Consider the following 18,110-nt stretch of genomic DNA (forward strand, 5'->3'; position numbering starts at 1 on the left):
AGGCTTACAGCCAACATACTGTAGTAACCAGCTATCAGTGACTAAAAGTATAGTCTATCAAGAGTGGATTTGGTGGGTGTTCAAATTGGCTTTCTTTTTTTTTTTTGTTAAAGAAGAAAATGTGAATTAGCCTGAAGAGTAAAGATTACAAAACCATGTAACTATACAACTGAGTGCAGTAAAAACACGTGTCTTTAAACTGTTAAGAACACCTAACATTAAGGCTGCAGCATTTCCATGCAGAGTGGAGGCAGAGCTCAAAGGCAAAAAGAAAGATCACAGATGACAGTAATCTGACTTTAATGGCATCTCCCACGGAGGCTGATGTGCTTAGCGGCGTTACAAACCAACCAGCTACACCTGTATTGTGCACTTAAATACCTTCCATGCAACAACTGTCAAAACCAGCGATAAATAGGAATGTTATTGTACTCTTGCGGTTAATTAACCCAGACATAGATGAGGTTCAATCTGGCTGAGTGACTTTCCTTCTTGTGATCTCCTAATGTTAGTTTCCACAGTTGGCCTGCTGGGAACCCAGGGGTGGTAATCCAACAAGAAGATCACAGCGCCTGTCCATATTGGCTCATCAGTATTTACCTTCTGAGAGAGAGGGAGAGAGACACATTTAGTTACTTTTACCTCAGATAAATTCCCTGGTCAAGTTCTTGAGTCCCAAGGCTTGGCACTTGGACTCCTTCGCTTTGAAATATACACCACCTCTTTGGGCTTATCAGCTTGTGTGGCTTCTACTATCAGTATTTCCCAGATGATACCCAACTGTACTGTAATTCTCACCAGATTAACTCAAAGTGTCAGTTCAAAACTCAATTTATTTCTCCAGCGGAGAAATCCACGCGGGTGATTGAATGCAACATTTATTTAAACCCCAAGACTGCTCTTTTGCTCATCTCAGCCAGTCAGTGCATTCAACATTAAATTAGTCTTTTCTTCAGGCTCCTGTGTCATGATTCATGACCAGTTGCCCCTCTGACCACACTGCACCTGTCTCTTGATCATGTTATTTTGAACCATCAGTTAAAAATTTAAAAATCAGGCCACATTCTACTCGGTTTGCCTCAAACCTACCTCTCATTTCGAATACTCCATTCCTCTTCCAACAGGTCTCCCCACTCCAACTACAAACGGTCTGAAACACATAGGTGTGTCCAGTGTTTGAGCTGCCAAAAAAGGGCACATGCAACTCACCTTAAATGACTCCACCAAGCTGTTTAAACTCAGTCATACAGAATACAGGCTCCTGCTCGACTGTTGCGTTCCTCACAGGAACGATGACAGGTTCCTGCGCACAAGACAGACTTAAGTCCAGACTGCCTTCACTTGTGGTTCCATGATTGGTGGAATGAGCTATGAAATGCTATCAGAGTAGAAGACTCCATTTCTACCTTCAAAAATCTACTTAAGACTCATTTGCCTATGAGAACCTCTCTTCTTCTAACACCTCTAACACACAACTAAGTAAAAACTGAATTTATTTATTCAGATAATCTGTCCTTGAATTAGATTACTCTCTCATCTCTTTGGATAAAAACGTCTGCTAAGTAATTAAATATAATTTAGCAGATGAAACGACACCTGGCAATGGATGGCCCACATACTGTGACATAGAAGCAGACAGCGACACCTGGTGGTCAAAGTAACAAAATACACCAATGGTCGACATCAAGGGCATTTTTGCACTTAAAACATATAGTTTCAGTAAAGATTGACAAAAAATGAGCGACTTTTAAGATAAAAAGGCAGATAGAAAATAACAACATAACTCTTTCAGCTTTGAAAGCAATTTTCACAGCTGACAAAAATGCAGCAAACACCACAGCTCTACTTTCAAACCTTTAATATCACAAAATATTTATAATAAGCCAAATTATGCACAGTGACACATTTAGAAAATTAATGTAATTTGCAAAGACGTATCCAAAATTATAAGTCTGGCCAAAAAGATAAATAAAATAACATTAAAACCTTAAATATGTGACTGGGATTAAAACAACAGCTACAATTTCAGTCATTCTTTATTCAACCAACATACGATTAAAGTGTTGGCAAAAGTATGTCTGAAATGAAGATTTATCACATGCCAATCAAGTCATTTCATCATCTGATCTCCTCCCTGCCTGCACACGTCCTACATTCTATATTTCAACCTTTGCCGAATGAAAAAGGCAAGAGACGGTACTGAAGGCGTGTGGATCTGAAGTGCTGTTACACTCTGAGGAAAAATGAGATTGGACTAAACATCAACCGCATTCAAATAGCAGATCAAAAACAAGTCACGATATCAAAGTCAAGACAAGGAATGAATGCAGCAATGTATGTTAACAATTCAGCAATTTCCAATTGTTTTAAGATGTTTAAGTTTTTTTTTTTTTTAAATGAAAAAAGAAAGAAAAAAGAACAGCAATCTTTGCCTTTCATATTGTTCACAAAACTAAAACAAGCAAAAATACATGTTTTCACATTGAATGACGTTCATGTAACTGGATAACTGAGCCAGCTGATGAACATCACTGTGCCACACAAGCTTTTAACTTAAATTGCCCCGTTTTCACAATATCTTTCAGCAGTTTTAACAAGCTTGCATGTGCTCAACGTCGTACAATAACAGGACAAGAGAAAACTTTTTGTATTCAAATATCTTTTTTTTTCCTCCAAGTTGATGAAAGTTAATTCTTTATATGCATCGGATCAGTCGTCATTGTTCGTGAACGGCATTCAGCGGCCACTCAGTGATGCCTTTAAGAAGATGACGGATGTGCTTCATCCTGATTCCACTGGTCCGCAGGTTTACGGATATGTGCTGCAGTAGCTTTTTACTGCAAAAAAATAACCCAGCTTGAGACTTAACTGCGACTTGAAAACAGAAACTAAGCAATGGGAACGGAGGTGATTTGTATTATCTCACAATTAATCAAGGTAACGGGTGCAGATGGTAAAATCCCACTGAAGCTATCAGAAGCGCCACCTTTTCTTTAAGGTTTATGAGATTAAAATGCTTCAGTGTAAACAGGAATCCAACACCGATAACAACCTTTACATCTTTTTGCTCATAATATTTAAATCACAGATCAACTGCAGAACCCTGGCGTTCATATAAACTTAGTTCTATATTACCATCCTCATATGTCCAGACGCTGGTCTCCCTAAAGGCTTTAAAACTGTCATCTATTGCAAATGTCCCCCCTCAAGAACATCAAATACACTTGAGCTTAGCTGCTGGAGGAGACACAATGTCACAAACAAAGACAATGAGAAAGAAAACAAAGCCAGGATACAGCGAAATGTGGTGAAAGGAAAGGTAGCAAAGAAGCTAGTTTGTGCGTTATAAAGGCCAGAGTCTGTAACATTTAAAAAAAAATACAGCTGGGAGAGACTGACTCCTAATTTGAGTTCTTAGCTGCATGTGCTTCACAGGGCAGTTATGAAAATCATTTATCCTCCTCAGACGAAAGGCTGAAAAAATTCTGTCAAACGCAAAATGTAGCAAAAACTGAAATAGCTGTTCAGCATCTGATTATCTTTACAAAAAATATACAGGCTTCATATTTATCTTCTGATCGGATAAGCGGGGGAGAAGAAAAGAAAAAGGAAAACGAGCAGTTCTTTTTAGACCCCAAAAAGAGTTCTGAGGTCCACCCACACAGGTCTACGTCAAGTCGTCTTAATAAGCATTTGGAATATAAGTGTGGTGTATGTGGCTTTTTCTCATGCTCTCGTACTGTGAGAACTCCACAGAGATGTGCGATGAGTAAGAGAAGCAACATTTATGACTCCCATAATGTTTCAGCAAAAAACACTGCTCGTCTGAAAGTCAAAAGGGGGTTTGATGCCATCAAATCTCATCTGTGGTCCCATCCGGAGAATTCAGCCAACTTCCCCAATAAGTGGCCAGCAGTTTGAACATATTCATCAAGTTTAAAAAGTTAACACAAAGACGTACTAGGAAATCTTATTTCATCCTGGTTCCTTAAGCAGCTCTCGTTTGATATAAGACAAAAAGTCAATCCAGGGTCACAAGGGCAGCCGGAACAGCATCAGGGTTAAATGGTGAGGTGCTGCACACAATCAATGCCGAGGAGTTTCAGAGAACAGTGTGTCAAAAACCTGTTCGCTGCGCTTGTTGCAACTTCCATGATCCTCTGTTCTCTTCCATGGTCAAACAGGAAATGGAGCATTGAAAGCATCTGTGGTTGAACTATAGCTTCATGCTGCTGAAGTCTTTGGATAGACTCTGCAGGTAAGCATCATGAATGGCACTGAGGAAGTCTGGGTCATTCTGGACAAGGAGGGAGTAAACAAGACAAATTAGCAAACTGTGAAAGGGGAGTACAATTTTTTTTTTTTTATCTTTTTAATAGGAGCCATCCTTTCTATAGAAATAGAAAGTTTTTTCAAAGTGCTGGACAGTAAAGTCAGAACAAGAGAGGAGGATGACAAGTAGCAAAGGGTGGAAACCCAGACTAACTGCAAAGAGGAGCTTAAGCTACATACATGGAGCACCTGCTCAAGTTGCTGAGCTAACATTTGTATGATGTTTAAATTACTTTTAACATAAACATGAATGCTTTTCACTTTGATTTTGGGAAGGACCCAAGAAGATTGGGGCCAAACACTTAATTTCAAGTTAGAAGTAGAGCAATTTACTTCAAATTGTCTTCAAAATCAACTGGTCATCTTTCTGTGAGGTGCAGCTGCCCCCTGCTGGTCATTAGAAAGAATGCAGGCTTAATGCACCTTTGCATTTGCTTTATACATAACCATGGTTATTTCAGTCAGTAAAGGCACTATTCTAATAAGATCAGGCAGCATCAGCAAGACAGAGCAACAACATAAATCACTCGGCAAATATGAAGATAAACACATTATCTCGAGTTTCTGAAGAGAAACAACATTACTGTTAAAATATTTCTATGTATTTTCCCAGTGCTGTGACCACCCAAAATGAAAGAACCATTTTAATTGCACCAAAGTGGAGGCAGTGTCTTAAAATTCAGACAAATTCAGTCTTTATCTGAGTGAATATAATCAAATTAATAATTAAATTAAAACAAAAAAGATACAGAAGTTCCAGGAGATTACTTAAATAGCTCTATTTGAAACTTTTTTTTTTGATAAAACATAGAAAATGAGAAGGAAGTGAGTTTGAGCGAAAACAAAATGTGTTTCAGCCAATTGATTTTTTTAATATTAATAATCAACTGTCACAATATACTGTGCAGCTCTGGTTAGAGTCAACTGCTTTTGCTTGAACTTCTCCCACGAGTATGCCCTTTGTTTTATGCCGTTGGTGTACCTTAATGAGGTGCATCAAAGTCTCCTGTAACTGTGTTTTGCTGCAGGGGACTGCTAAAGGCTCTACGGGTCCTCCAGAGGCTGAAGGCGGCTCAGCAGGACCAGGAGGGACCACTGGTGCTGCTACTGTCGGGGATTTATTGACAGTCTGCTGGAAGGCGCTGGGGGAGAGAAGCAAAGAAGCGTCTGTCCCTGGAACAGTGAGTCCTGGACTCATGGGGAGAGCCTGAGAACAGAAAAGGAAGAGAAAGAGACAACACAGTGAATTCCAAACTAATTGGTTGTGGTACTGGGAGCATGAGGGACAGCACACTGATGAGGGTGACCCAAACAAAACTGAACTCACAGACATTGGCTTAATCAGGTTTGGAGGCTGGGAGAAAACATCCATCTTGGGTTCTTGAAAGCTATGGGGAGGAACCAGCGTGCTTGGCAGGAAGTTGGGTGCAAGGATGGGTTTGTGGATGTCTGAATTCACTGATGGCACTGCTGGTTTGAGTGTGCTGAGTATTTCGCTTCCCAAATAGGTGGCAGACGCTACTGGAGGCGGTGTAGGGCCGAGGCGGGAAGAATGATGCTCTGAGCCAGCTGGCGGCAACATCAGCGGGGAGACCGAGCAGTGAGTCTGGGGGTCTGGTCTGGGGACCACTGACTGGAAGACTGGGCTGGGGTTTATGACGTATGGTGCTGGGATGAGGGCGGGGGCTTGCTGCCGCTGGTTGGACCCTGGATCTTGGGCTGCAAGATGGGGACTAAAGAGTGGACTTTGGTGGGCTTGAGCAGGATATGGTGGTTTCTGGATGTAGGTAGCGGTGAGGTCACTGGAAGCAGTGTTGTTCTGTGCAGGCTTGTTCGGAAGAAGTGACTCTTTAGGGACGGACGAGCCAAAGAGCTCCTCAACTGTGATCTGCTTCACCATTGTATGCGAGGTCTGGTGGGCAAAAACTCGGTTAGCTCAAACAATCACAAGACGGACACTAAATTAATAAAGAGCAGTGTTAATACTAAATTAACTTCCTAAGCTTATAATGATTCTTGTAGAAGGATCTACTGGTTCCAGAGTCTCACATATGAGGATTTGTTGATTTTCTTTCTTTCATTACTGTAAACAGTCATTGCATTTTGACTCTTGGGTGGTAGAGCAGGTAAAAATTCTTTTTTAAAAAGCTCTTAACTTAGATTCAAGACTCAAGAGGCTTTATTTATCCCGAGGGAAATTGCTGTGCAACAGTTATGGAACAAGGGGGGAAAGTACTAAATAAAATAAAAATAAAATAGACAAATAAGATCAAATAAAGCTAACATAAAATAACTGCTGTAAAATATGTGCGGTTAGCTCTTTTCTGATTAAACGTGTAATAAGACATTGCAGCTGGCATGTTCCTGTATCAAAATACAGCAAAAACGTCTCTTGCTATCAAGTTTGTTAAGATCGATTGTCAAAAACTGTTGAAGTCAGCTTCTGCCCTTTTTCGAGCACCTGTAGAGAGGAATCAGAACACAGAGCACTGACAGTGGTTTGTTTGCAACTTAACAAACAAACAGCAGCTTTTTCTGTTGCCAGACGTTGCCACACACTTGGGATGAAACTGGACCTTTCTCACTGTCTGTGTAGAGGACCACTATGGTTTTCAAGTAGAGTAACACAGATAAATTCATTTTTTAGTGCACGTTTGTGTCATGTATGTACCTTCTCTGGCAGTGGTGCACCATGTGCATGCTCCATAACTGTGCTTATGGCAGCTTTCACATTTGGCTCTGTAGACACATCTATATCGCCTGCCTGGGCCTTCACACACACACACACACACACACACACACACACACACACACACACACACAGATTTTATATTACATAAAAAGGCTGTTTAATGACACAGCGGTCAAATACAGACGTGTAAGCTCAGACTTCACCTCTAGCTACTTAAACATATACCCCTAAACCTAAAATAATTCAAGACTTTGTATCACAGTAATCTGTTATATACGTTTAAGAATCTGCTCTGTCAGACCTGTTTAAATTGAAGAGAAATGGATGGTACAACCAAGGCTAAAGGAAGCAAAGAAAATATATTTGCTAATAAAAAGAATCAAAGATCAAGCCGTGTCCTCTCACTTTCTGGTATTCTTCCTTGGCTTTGCTGAGCAGCTCCAGGATATCAATGGGCCGTGGTTCAGCAACCCCATTGGTTCTCCCTGGCGCTGCCCTCTCTGGTGTCTTCCTCTGGGCATAGTCTGCTTCTTGTTTCACAATCCTGGAGGAGAGCAGCAGCAGAAAATAAACTCCTCACACCTAACAGTTGTTTGTCAGCTTTCAAATTTTTTTACAGAATCCTTGATAAAAGTAAAGTTTCTTGTAAAGTGAATGCATAAAGGATGAAAAAAACTAAGATAATAAATAATAGCCTGTGGTCAATAACAGATGTGCTATATGTCAGCTTACTTACTTGACCATTAGCTGAGCAATGCGTTGACAGTCCCTCTGGTCATAGAACCAAATACTGTAGATACCCACTGTTAAAGAAACACAAACAGAATATTTTGGACTTTGTCCACACTGGCTGAAAAGCAAAAGAAGTGTCACATCAAACAAAACTCAAAGAAACTTCCTAGTCAACCAAAACAACTTCTGAGCTTTAGAGGGTTTGGAATGGTCAACTCAGCCATTCATTTTGTAATGCAGCCTCTGTGTCAGTCCTGTGACTGACTGCTGACTCATTTCTCATCTCATGTCAAAATCAGAGTAAAACCATGAATCACTGAAGCTTTGATACAGAACAAAAATCACAACTAATATGACATTCACCATCACCGACAGTAAACTACCTGATGCACAACAAAATGGAATGAAACAGACTGTGTATCATCGGTGTTTTGCTGAAACATTAGCTAGTTTATATTACACTGCTTATCTGTTGTTTGTGTGTGATGACATACTGGTGTATTGAGCTCCCCAAGAGGCTGTGGTAACCTAGCAACCTGAACGCCTGCCTCCCTGCAGCACCTGCTGCTACCTCAGGGAATATGAAGCGGTGTAAACAGGTGAAAACAGGTGAACGTGTGCGTCTGAGCTTCGCTCCAACAGTATTCTCTAAGTCTGAGTAGATTTGCCAGCCTCGAGAAGTGAGCTGACCAGCATTATAAGGAGACTGGAGCGAGACAAACCATCATTAACTATCAACTTCTCTGTGAGGAATCAACTCTCGCTGCTCTTTAATCAAACTTCTATCTTGTGTCAACTCCTCAGAGGGAGGAGTCTTAAAATATTGTGCATGCTGCTGTTTTGAGACAACAAACTGGGAAATTATACCTTCACTGGCAGCAAAACAACAAACAACCGACTCTGCTTGCTGACAGAATTACTTTCCGTGACATAGTGGACATTTGGACTGATTCAGGAACAAATAGATGGAATAAAAACCAGGAGAGGATACTCGCAGAAACCATTTACTCTGACTCATCTTCCAGAGGAAACTGACAGCTGTTAGAGGTCCCAGCCTGAGGAATACTGTCAATCAGTGGTGTGCTAAACAACTGTACATGTATGTAAATCTATCTTTCTGAGGCACAACTCATTCTGAAGGACTTAAAATGATACCAAAAGCACTCACGCTCAAGTGAAGCTATTGGAAAAGCTGCTCTTAACAGAATACCAACAAGACTTATCATCATGTCCTCCATACCAGCCAGGCTGATGGGAAAACCAAGTCCAAAAGGGGAGCAGTCTACTCTGACGTTGACTCTGGCCATGCTGTTTTTTCTCATAAGCAAACAAATGGGAAAGCAATCAAACTCCTTGTTCGTCGCCTTGTTGAAACTCCTGTTCAGACTTCTAATAGATCACCTTGGTGGCAGTGGTGTCAGTTACTTTTTGAAGATCTGAGGAATTTTGTCATTGTTCCCTTCACCTTACTTTCATAAGGCCAGCGGACGTCACTGGATTCAGCCACCAGCAAAATAACTTATAGAATCATAAATAACTTGCAAACTAGTATAGATCAAGTAGCAGTCTGATTAACCAATCAGAACCCTAACTCTTTTTAGTTGTTGCTCAAATGCAGAAAGATACATGTGACCAAGCTGAACTGAAGCTGCCATTTGGTTGGCCAGTGTAGGCCATGAGCAACAAAGTGTTCCTGCTTAACGCTCCAAGGCGCCAACATGACCTCAAGCAAAAAGGAGAAGAGATGTTCCACCGAACGCTGGGGAGGTGTTTGTCTAAGATACTAAGAGGTACTGTTACAATCAGTTGTGTGATTGTGAGTGTGTCAAGGGACATTAACACTGACAGTTGTAAGCAAAATTCTGGGAACTCCCACTTATTTTTGCTCATTTTAGATGTGAAAACGAATGCAAAAAAGGGGATGAAAAACAAGCAAGCAGAGGGTCGAAACAACTTAACATTTAGTTTTTTTAAATGCTTCAAGTTAAACAATTTAACTTAATTGACCTTAATTTAGGAAATAAGCATGACAAGCATGATATTTCATGTTTACCAGTTTTAACTTAGAAAACATGCAAAATAGGATTAGATTGCCAATGTATGCTTGGTGCTTTCAAAGATATGCACATTTACATTTTTCTTTAAGAGAATCTTCTGTAACAAAGCAATGTTTTAAAGCAAATGTATTTTTTTTAAAAAACATAATTTCTAATTTCTCCAACTGTATCCGATATCGGAATCTTAAAACTTGCAACTCACTTGCTAAAGTGGCCACAGACTCTCTTCTGTTCTGAACTTCAAGAAGTGAAGAGATTACAGACAAGACATTAGGTCATTTAAAAAAAAAAAAGCTGAGTTATGAGTTAAGTTGAAGTTGAGTTGACAGAAATTCTTTACGTTTCTCTCCTACACAGAATGCTTTCTGTGTTAGTGTTTCCTTTCTATAAAACACTCACAGTTGCCATTCCTGTAGAGCAGGAAGGGATCTTGTAGCTGGAACTCCAGATCTTTATTGATCGGCTCCACAAGGTTCTTTGTACTCAGACGATTCATGATGGTGAAGCCATGACGAGGGGAGGCAGACCTTCAATGGACAGAGGACAAACGTCACCTCCTTGATCCCACTTTACATACTATTGTGCACAATATCAAGTGACTACTTTATCGTTTTTAATGACCAACATCTAGCAAAAGTTTGGACTTTAAACCCATTTAGCAAAATGAATATGCTCAGAAGTAATCCAATTTAAATACATAGATGACATAACACTGAAAAATTAAATATAATCAAGTATTGTAGGAAACGTTTAGTTAACATTTAGTTACATTTTTTTCAAGATGATAAAAAATAAAAAAGATATATTAATTGTTAGTAAAAATCTTACAATTTAATTATTTTGTTTGGTCAAAAGTCAGGTGTCTTGAGTTTTAATTTGTCCTTTAATTGATTACTGCACATTATTGCAAGAGGCTTATATCCTTAATAACAAACATTTGAACTTATCCCCAAACAGTGTATGGTTTCTTTCGTTTTCAAAGCGAAAGAAACCATACACTGGTTATTATTCATACAATCACACAAGGCTATTTTAGTTCATTCACAGTTTGTTTACAAGGACCGCGGCCTACACACGTGCGCAAAATACGTCAAATGACAGCGTAAAGATACGTAAAGATAAACAAGTAAACAACCTTCACGAGGCTTGAGATGAATTACAACAAATACATGTTTGTACTTACCTTGCATACACAAACAGGGTGCCCTCGATGTCCGTTTTCTCCTGAAATGAGAAATAATAATCTGAGACACAAACAAAAAACAACCGCTAATCCAAACATGCTGAATGATGGGGGCGACTGCAGTTAGCCCTACTAGCCAAGTTCAGTTAGCTCCCGCAAAATTACGCTGAACTATTAATACAAAACGAACTTAAACATGAGTAGAACTGAACTGCTAATATAAGAAAAAAATATGATAAATAATGATAAATTTACCAAATCCTGGCTATTTCTCTTAGTATCTATGTTTTATAGAGAAGCTATGCTGCTAGGTTAATTTGTAGATAGCTTTGCTGGAATTTCACTTTACTGTTTCAAGTCTTATTCAAAGTTACCCATTCATTTGCTTTGGAGTTAAAGGTGTAGAGAGCCACCTGGCCGGTCACATCGAGCAGTCTGTGTATGTACGGGTCGTGTCTTTGCAGCGCTGCTAAACTCATCGTATGTCCAGCGTTTACCGTCTCCATCTTGAATGTGATTGTTGCTCCCGCACGGACGGATTTCTGCAGACACTTATAACTTCCGCCGTCTCAGCGTTAAAAAATTCCCCTGCGAATAATTTGTTCCGCTGGTATTAATCTGAATTGTCATATGAAATTTCCTAAAGTAGCCCTCACCTCTTTGTAGAAAGTTACATAAAAAACTGAGACTATAAAAACAGCGCTTTCATAGAGATTTTATGCCTGTTTTTGTGTGCACATCATGTAGTCTATCTGGATTATAGAATATAATGTCTATACAAAAACATTTGTTTATATTACTGACCTTTCTCTATTCAATATATATGCAAAATAGTGCATTTGTAATTCAATAAAACGTAACTTGCCCATCTAAACATAACTCTTCAGAAAACTTGTAATACAAAATAAAGGAAAACAAAATGTGTAAGTATTTGAGTAATCAACAGGGAGTTTAAAATAGAAAGGAATAAATATTTCATGTGTAAACTCGTAGTTACTATTAGAAGTGCATTGTATCTTTTAAATTCCACAACTTTTCTTCTGAAAATTATTATTATTTTTTAATCAGAAATGTAAAAAAGAAACATTTTCGCATTCATATTATTAAGTTTCTTTTATTATTGATTAATTTTTATTAATATCTTGTTGTTTGTCAATCATAAGTCTGTTGACAGTATTTTTTTACATGTTTTAGCTAAGGAATATCCAAGATACCCACTAAGAACACACGTCTTCAACATGTCATTATGAATACAACAAAAAGAAAATGTGTAGGGCTATAAGTGTAATCTGTCACATGGAGACGTGTCAGAGATGTGCTTTTTCAAAACAAACAAACTTGTCATCTGTACTGTACTCTCCTTCAAATTTGATTATTTCAATTAATAGAATATATTACTAACTATAGCATATGATATTCTGATAAATTAAACTCTGCACAAATATATTAATCAAAGAGGTGCCATTCTGAACAGTCAATGTCATATTATATTTTAAAACAAAGATTGACACAAATTTCCCCTCAATTAATGCCCAGGTATCTAATATATAAAGGCAATATATATTTGTCTCAGGGCTACACTATAGATAATCGTCCTTCAGGTTATACACAACTAACCGAAAGCAGAGTCTAAAGTGTGTGTCCGAGAATGTAGATTCACTGTAATTAACAGAATACTTTCAATTCGTATCATTAATTATTTGACCCAGTTGGGTTGCAGCTGTCTACTTCACCGGCTCATGTAGTGAAGATTGGCGCAGGGATTATAATCGCAGGATTACGCACCACCGTGAAACACTTTTATCCTCCGTACAGGCACAGGTAATCCAATCACTGGTAACCTTCCAACAGAGCTCTAAACAACTCATTTCCTTTCGAATCGCCGTGGACTAAGCACAGAAAACGGCGCCATGAGGCCCCAGAGAAGAGCCAGGTGACAAAATGCCGTTCATTATAAGAGGAAGACCCCTGAGGGGTAAGTCCAAAGACCTGGGACACAGCGTGAGTTTATTCTGGTGGATATGATCAAAGATTCATCTTAAAGAGCAAGAATGTCTTTTTGCAGCCAGCTGGGTAAAGTTATAGTCACGATAACCTGCTATTTCTAAAATTTCCCACAGATCTGTCAGCTTCGTAAAGTTTACACTGAACTAAACTGTATATCAGATACAGATCTTTAAGGTACACAAACTCTGTTAATGTAATGCAACAAGTAGGACTAGGAATAATTACTGACATCTCGTAGGTTTTGTGTTATATCTTCTTGAAATGATTTACAAAACTTTCACTTTATTCGTCCTTGCCCCCGTGCCAGATGTTTTTGATTATGCTGTTTGTAACACCATTCAATCATAGAAAATAGTTTTCGTCTCTAAATCACAGTTTATGTAAAGACGTTCCTTTTCCTCCAAAGCAACAGGTGCATTTCCACTTTGTGACCAAGTGAGATGTCAATAAAGCGAGCTCGTGAACAGTCCTTGCTCAGCCACAGTGAGATGAATTGACAGCAGTGGATTGACCGCAGCTGTCAGCGCGTCCTCTCGGATCCGCCGTGAATCTGCAGGCAGGCACCCGGATGTGGCGAAAATGTTCAGCGCTCCTCTCGGGGTCTGCGCTGGGAAAACCTTTTATAATTCAGGTTAACGGCTCTGTTCAGCTTCGCGCCGTCGACATCTTTGGGTGTTTTCTTCCAACGATGAGTTGGATTTAAAACGGATATTTTCGATGTGGATTCGAGGATGCAAGAAGCAGATGAACAGTCTGAAGGTAAAAGCCGTGCGTGGAGCGCAGGAGGAGAGTTGGTGCGCTGTGGGGGCGAGAGCGCTCGTTTGGCTTATTCTCTGGATGTCTGCCTCATCTATGTGATTATATTCTCTGAGTTGTGTCTGAAGCCGACGTGTTTTCACAACTTATTTCAGTGTTGAGGCCGTGTGTTAACATTGAAGGCGTTTGTGCTGTGTTGCTTTGTGTTGAAACCAGTTCAGCCATCAAATCCATTGGGAAGCGAGTTAAGACTCGTTCTCAGAAAAATGGTTGACTTTAATATCACGACAAAGTGGTTGTTTTAGAACCACCTGACAGCTTGTCTGCCAAGAGAAAGAAAAACTTTCAGGTAAGATCGGTTTCTATGGTGCAACAGTGGTCCAAACAAACGCTGCCATGTTTTAAAATGAAAGTCAAGATGAACACCATGGAGTCAACACTTATTTTGTCTGACAGATGTGCCATGTCCAGCAGGAGTGCTGGATAATTCTTGCTACATCTCAAGGTCTGCAGTCTATAAGCATCAGTAACTAACAGTCACAGTAACTAACACTTGAAACGGTATATCTCAACTCTCTGACTAAGGTGAATTGAACTAAAGATGATCATGTCAAGAGATTTTCATGAATGATATGATTTGATAAATTACCTCAAAAGTTTGTCTTTGAATTGCATTTACATGAACAGGTATCATTACCGGGTGCAGTTAGTGTATGCAAAATACTTTGACTGGCAACTAATTAGCACTTTTTAGAATTCTGCTCTTTGACCCTTTTCCTTGCAGGGCTTTATTCAGCTTTCATTTTGAGTGTCTCTCTGCACAGCTCACATAGAGCCACTGCTGATTTCAGTGTTTTTTTTTTTTTGGGGGGGGGGGGGTTGCTGTTGAGTTGCAGCTACCAAAGTGACTATGTCAAGGGCACTGTCTTTTTCACTCATGGTCTGCATTGATTTTAATGACTGCCTCCGTCAGCCATGCAGGCTGCCCTGTTCTCTCTACCTCTCCAACAGCCTTTTTGAACCAGCTCTCTTCCTCTGATTCTTCTGGCAACTTGTTTCTGGATGGTTTCCTGTTGTACACACGCATCCGTTTTCAGCAAGTAATTGTGGCAGTAGCAGGTTTTAGAGTGAACTGCAAAATAAGAACGTTCAGTACCGTTGTTAATGTCCTTTAGGTTTTTTAATTATTTTTTAAACATTTTTAAGCTGAAATTAAATTCTGGCACTTCCCTTCACACAGGAGCTGAAATAAAAATAATCCCTTAAAATGAACAAAGTGATCTCTCTCAATGAAGAACATCAGAGTCACCAAAGCTTTCTGCTTTGCTGTGAAAATCTCTGCTGTTACGCGTGTCTTTGTGCTTGTATGTTATCAATAAGTTAAAAGATGATGTTGACGAGTGGAATTGAATGGTACTGACGTTAGTTTATAATATTAGTATTAATCTTATTTGTGCAGTCAGACAACGTACAAGAAATTGTTGCACAAAATTGCCAAAGACATTGTTCTCAAGATATGGTTCTTTATCAAAAGTGTTTATGCGAAGCGTCATCTTTACCGTAGCTGAGTACAACACTGGGGATTTTTCTTTTTATGCTGTTGTTCTCATGCAACCTTTTTTGACTTCTGATTGTACTTGAAAGCATTTTGACATTGTCCAGTTTTCATGCCCTCCAGTGGCTGCATCAGAAAACAAAAAAATTGTAAAAAGCTAACTGCAGTGACTCTGATTCGTTTAGTTTATACCCTCAATATAACAATTTGCTTGTTTTTGTTTCCTGCCCCGTCTTTTTAGGGGCACAGTATGCCAGCAACCAAAGGACCACTCTCTCCTCTGACACCCCGGCGCTTTGGTCAGAAGGACACTCCAATCTGCACCAGCTCCATTCACCAGAGCCCCTGCAGGCTCCGGCCAGCACCGGAAAGCCCGTCGGCTCCTCTTATGGCCTCCTTGGGACCAACAGTGGCAATCAGGGCTCGGTTGGCGCTGCTTCTGGTGTCAGCCCGGTCCTCTCGTGGCAAGCCGCCATTACTGCTGCACGGCTAGCACAGGACGATACTGAAAAGCCTGACATGAATTCAAGGCCCTCAGTTTGTACCACTGGGCCAGCTCCTGTCGGCTCACTGGCACAGAGGAAGAGGCAGCAGTATGCAAAAAGCAAAAAGCAAGGAGGATCTACCAACAGCAGGCCACCCAGAGCTCTGTTCTGCCTCACCCTCAACAACCCAATCCGCAGGGCCTGCATCAGCCTGGTGGAGTGGAAGTATCTTTTAGTCAAGAGGTAGAGGCACTGGTTGAATGAATAGAGCAACAGATGATTGGGTGTGGGATTGGATTCTGTTTGTTTGTGTGAACACATTGCTTCATAGATTATTCAGTTGATGGTTGGGGCAGTGAGAGAGTGAATGTATTAATCAATGAGCTGGTGAGATGTTGAACTACAACTGGGTTATTGGTTTTGAAAATGTACGTAGACTGCAAATGAGTTTAACTTTAACCGTAAAATAGGTTTTCAAAACAGTGGAAATGTCCAGTTTGCTCTGATTGGTCTGGTGATTTGAGTGCAAGGCAGCCGTGCGTTTAAATTGGGGATTGCAAATGTACCTTTGTTTAAACAACCTCTTTAAACATGCTACTTTTAGTGATTTAAAAAAAAAAAAAAAGGGTCACCAATGGAGCGTGGGGAAAAACAAGCCATGAAGTTGTCTTTGCTAAAGACTGGCTGTCTTTATCTTTATCTTGTCAGCTGTTAGCTGAGGTTGCTGTGGTGTGGTTTGGCGTGGAGGTAGGACCCAAATGTAGATATATATTAAAGTAAAACTTGATTTATTCTAACACAAAAAACAACACAAGGTGCCGCTGAGCCGGATTACAAAAACTTAACTTTGACTAAGAGAAAATACTTGACTATGACAAAACAAAATCACATGGGAACAAAACATAGGCGAAACCTGACATGATTAGCTGACTAGAGTGCTGGTGAATACTGTGGCATAGAATGGTGAGGATCTGGCAAAGTGCAAGGGGGAACCTGGAAATTAAATACTGAAGGGAGGTGATTAGTGATGGAGTGCAGCTGAGGTGGAAAGCACAGGTGAAGTGAGTGAAGCTGATGACCAAGAGTGACTGATGGGAAAACATGGCAAAACTAATGACTTAACAGAACTTAACACATAACAAAACTAACAGACGTGACATAAGGAAACTATGTAAAAACTAATGACATAACCAGAAACTTAACCTTACAAAATAAACAGACGTGACACCAGCATTACAGGCTTTACAGCTGTTTAGATTGTTATGAAATGCTTTTACATTATCATACACATTAACCTATATTTTGAATTAGCAGTTCTATTCACATGGCTTTAATCTTCCTGATAGTTCACTTAGTTTGTAATAGTGCTCTTTGAGATTCTTGTCTTCCTTAACTGTCTCTTTTCAGACCCTTTGATATCTTTATACTGCTGTCTATTTTTGCCAACTGCGTGGCCTTAGCCATCTACATCCCCTTTCCTGGAGACGACTCCAATTCTACCAACCAAGAACTGGTGAGTGGTAACACAGATGATGGGGGTGTAATAGATTTGCTGAAATCTACTTTTTATCCTGAACAGCTCACTGTTGCAATGTATGAGCTTTGATGTTTTTGCGATGCCTTGTTTTTGAGTGCATGGCAGCGGAAGATGGTACAAATTCAAAACTGGATTTCAGTGATTTGCTTAGAGGTCATTTCACATGTTACACTAATCAAAAATCTGTATTTTTGTATTTTGGACCCATGTTGTGTTGATTGACAGTTTGAGACTCTTATTTGGGTATAGACGCACATTATGGCTATTCACAGAAGGTGTATAAAATAATATTTAGAGCTAGTATTTTGTGTTTTAGACGGAAAGATGTGCAGAAAAACTAGGGGAAATAGGAATATTTATGGAAATGCAATTAAGTGCTGAGCTTTTTCTGAAAGCCACAGTGAGAACATTCAGAATAGGCTTAATACTGCACATCCTTCCTGTTTCAACAACTACCTGAATTTTTTTTTTTTTTTTTTTTTTTAAAGAGAGCGATGTAAGGTGTAAAGATGAACTTTTTCTCTCCACTAAAATAAGGAAAATGTAATTAATGTTCTTAAACCCCTGAAATATTGGCTAATATCTATGTATCAAGGGGTATAGGGCTTTGCAAGTGATGGGTTTATCTCTTTTTATACAACAGGATTGATTGGAACTTTTTTTATTTTTAGTATTTTAAGAACTAAAGCGCTGCTCTTAGTCTCAGGGACAGTTTGTTATTACTCTGTGGGATGCAATGAATCTATCTTTTATCTGGTAGCACAAAGCCTGATA

The 18,110-nt window shown here is 39.6% G+C and overlaps 2 protein-coding genes across 2 annotated transcripts in view; one reads left to right on the plus strand and one right to left on the minus strand.

Annotated features, from left to right (window-relative positions):
- Positions 1-2,018: 2,018 nt before the first annotated feature.
- dcp1a (decapping mRNA 1A) lies at positions 2,019-11,518 on the minus strand. Its single transcript, XM_072367215.1, has 9 exons — positions 11,371-11,518; positions 10,997-11,037; positions 10,213-10,340; positions 7,761-7,827; positions 7,430-7,568; positions 7,004-7,102; positions 5,660-6,244; positions 5,315-5,539; positions 2,019-4,297 (listed from the first exon to the last, which is right to left on the minus strand). Exons 1-9 carry the CDS (start codon positions 11,500-11,502, stop codon positions 4,217-4,219), a joined length of 1,497 nt encoding a protein of 498 aa, XP_072223316.1. The 5' UTR covers positions 11,503-11,518; the 3' UTR covers positions 2,019-4,216.
- A 2,186-nt stretch (positions 11,519-13,704) lies between these two features.
- Positions 13,705-18,110, plus strand: part of cacna1db (calcium channel, voltage-dependent, L type, alpha 1D subunit, b) — a 79,113-nt gene continuing 74,707 nt past the window's right edge. The window contains exons 1-3 of the mRNA XM_072367937.1: positions 13,705-13,762; positions 15,556-16,024; positions 17,207-17,312. Coding sequence (XP_072224038.1) covers positions 13,735-13,762; positions 15,556-16,024; positions 17,207-17,312 — 603 coding nt within the window. The 5' untranslated portion in view covers positions 13,705-13,734. The remainder of the gene's footprint in view (positions 13,763-15,555; positions 16,025-17,206; positions 17,313-18,110) is intronic.

Source organism: Leuresthes tenuis, unplaced genomic scaffold (assembly GCF_036924035.1).
Source record: "Leuresthes tenuis unplaced genomic scaffold, fLeuTen1.0.hap1 SCAF_16, whole genome shotgun sequence".
Taxonomy (NCBI): Eukaryota; Metazoa; Chordata; class Actinopteri; order Atheriniformes; family Atherinopsidae; genus Leuresthes; species Leuresthes tenuis.

Excerpts from the sequence above, each read along its gene's own strand:
- dcp1a (XM_072367215.1), bottom strand. The coding sequence starts at position 11,502 with ATGGAGACGGTAAACGCTGGACATACGATGAGTTTAGCAGCGCTGCAA. Across the intron at positions 11,038-11,370 it reads ACTCCAAAGCAAATGAATGG|GAGAAAACGGACATCGAGGG; the intron begins GTAACTTTGAAT and ends TTCTCATTTCAG. Across the intron at positions 7,569-7,760 it reads ATTGCTCAGCTAATGGTCAA|GATTGTGAAACAAGAAGCAG; the intron begins GTAAGTAAGCTG and ends GCTCTCCTCCAG.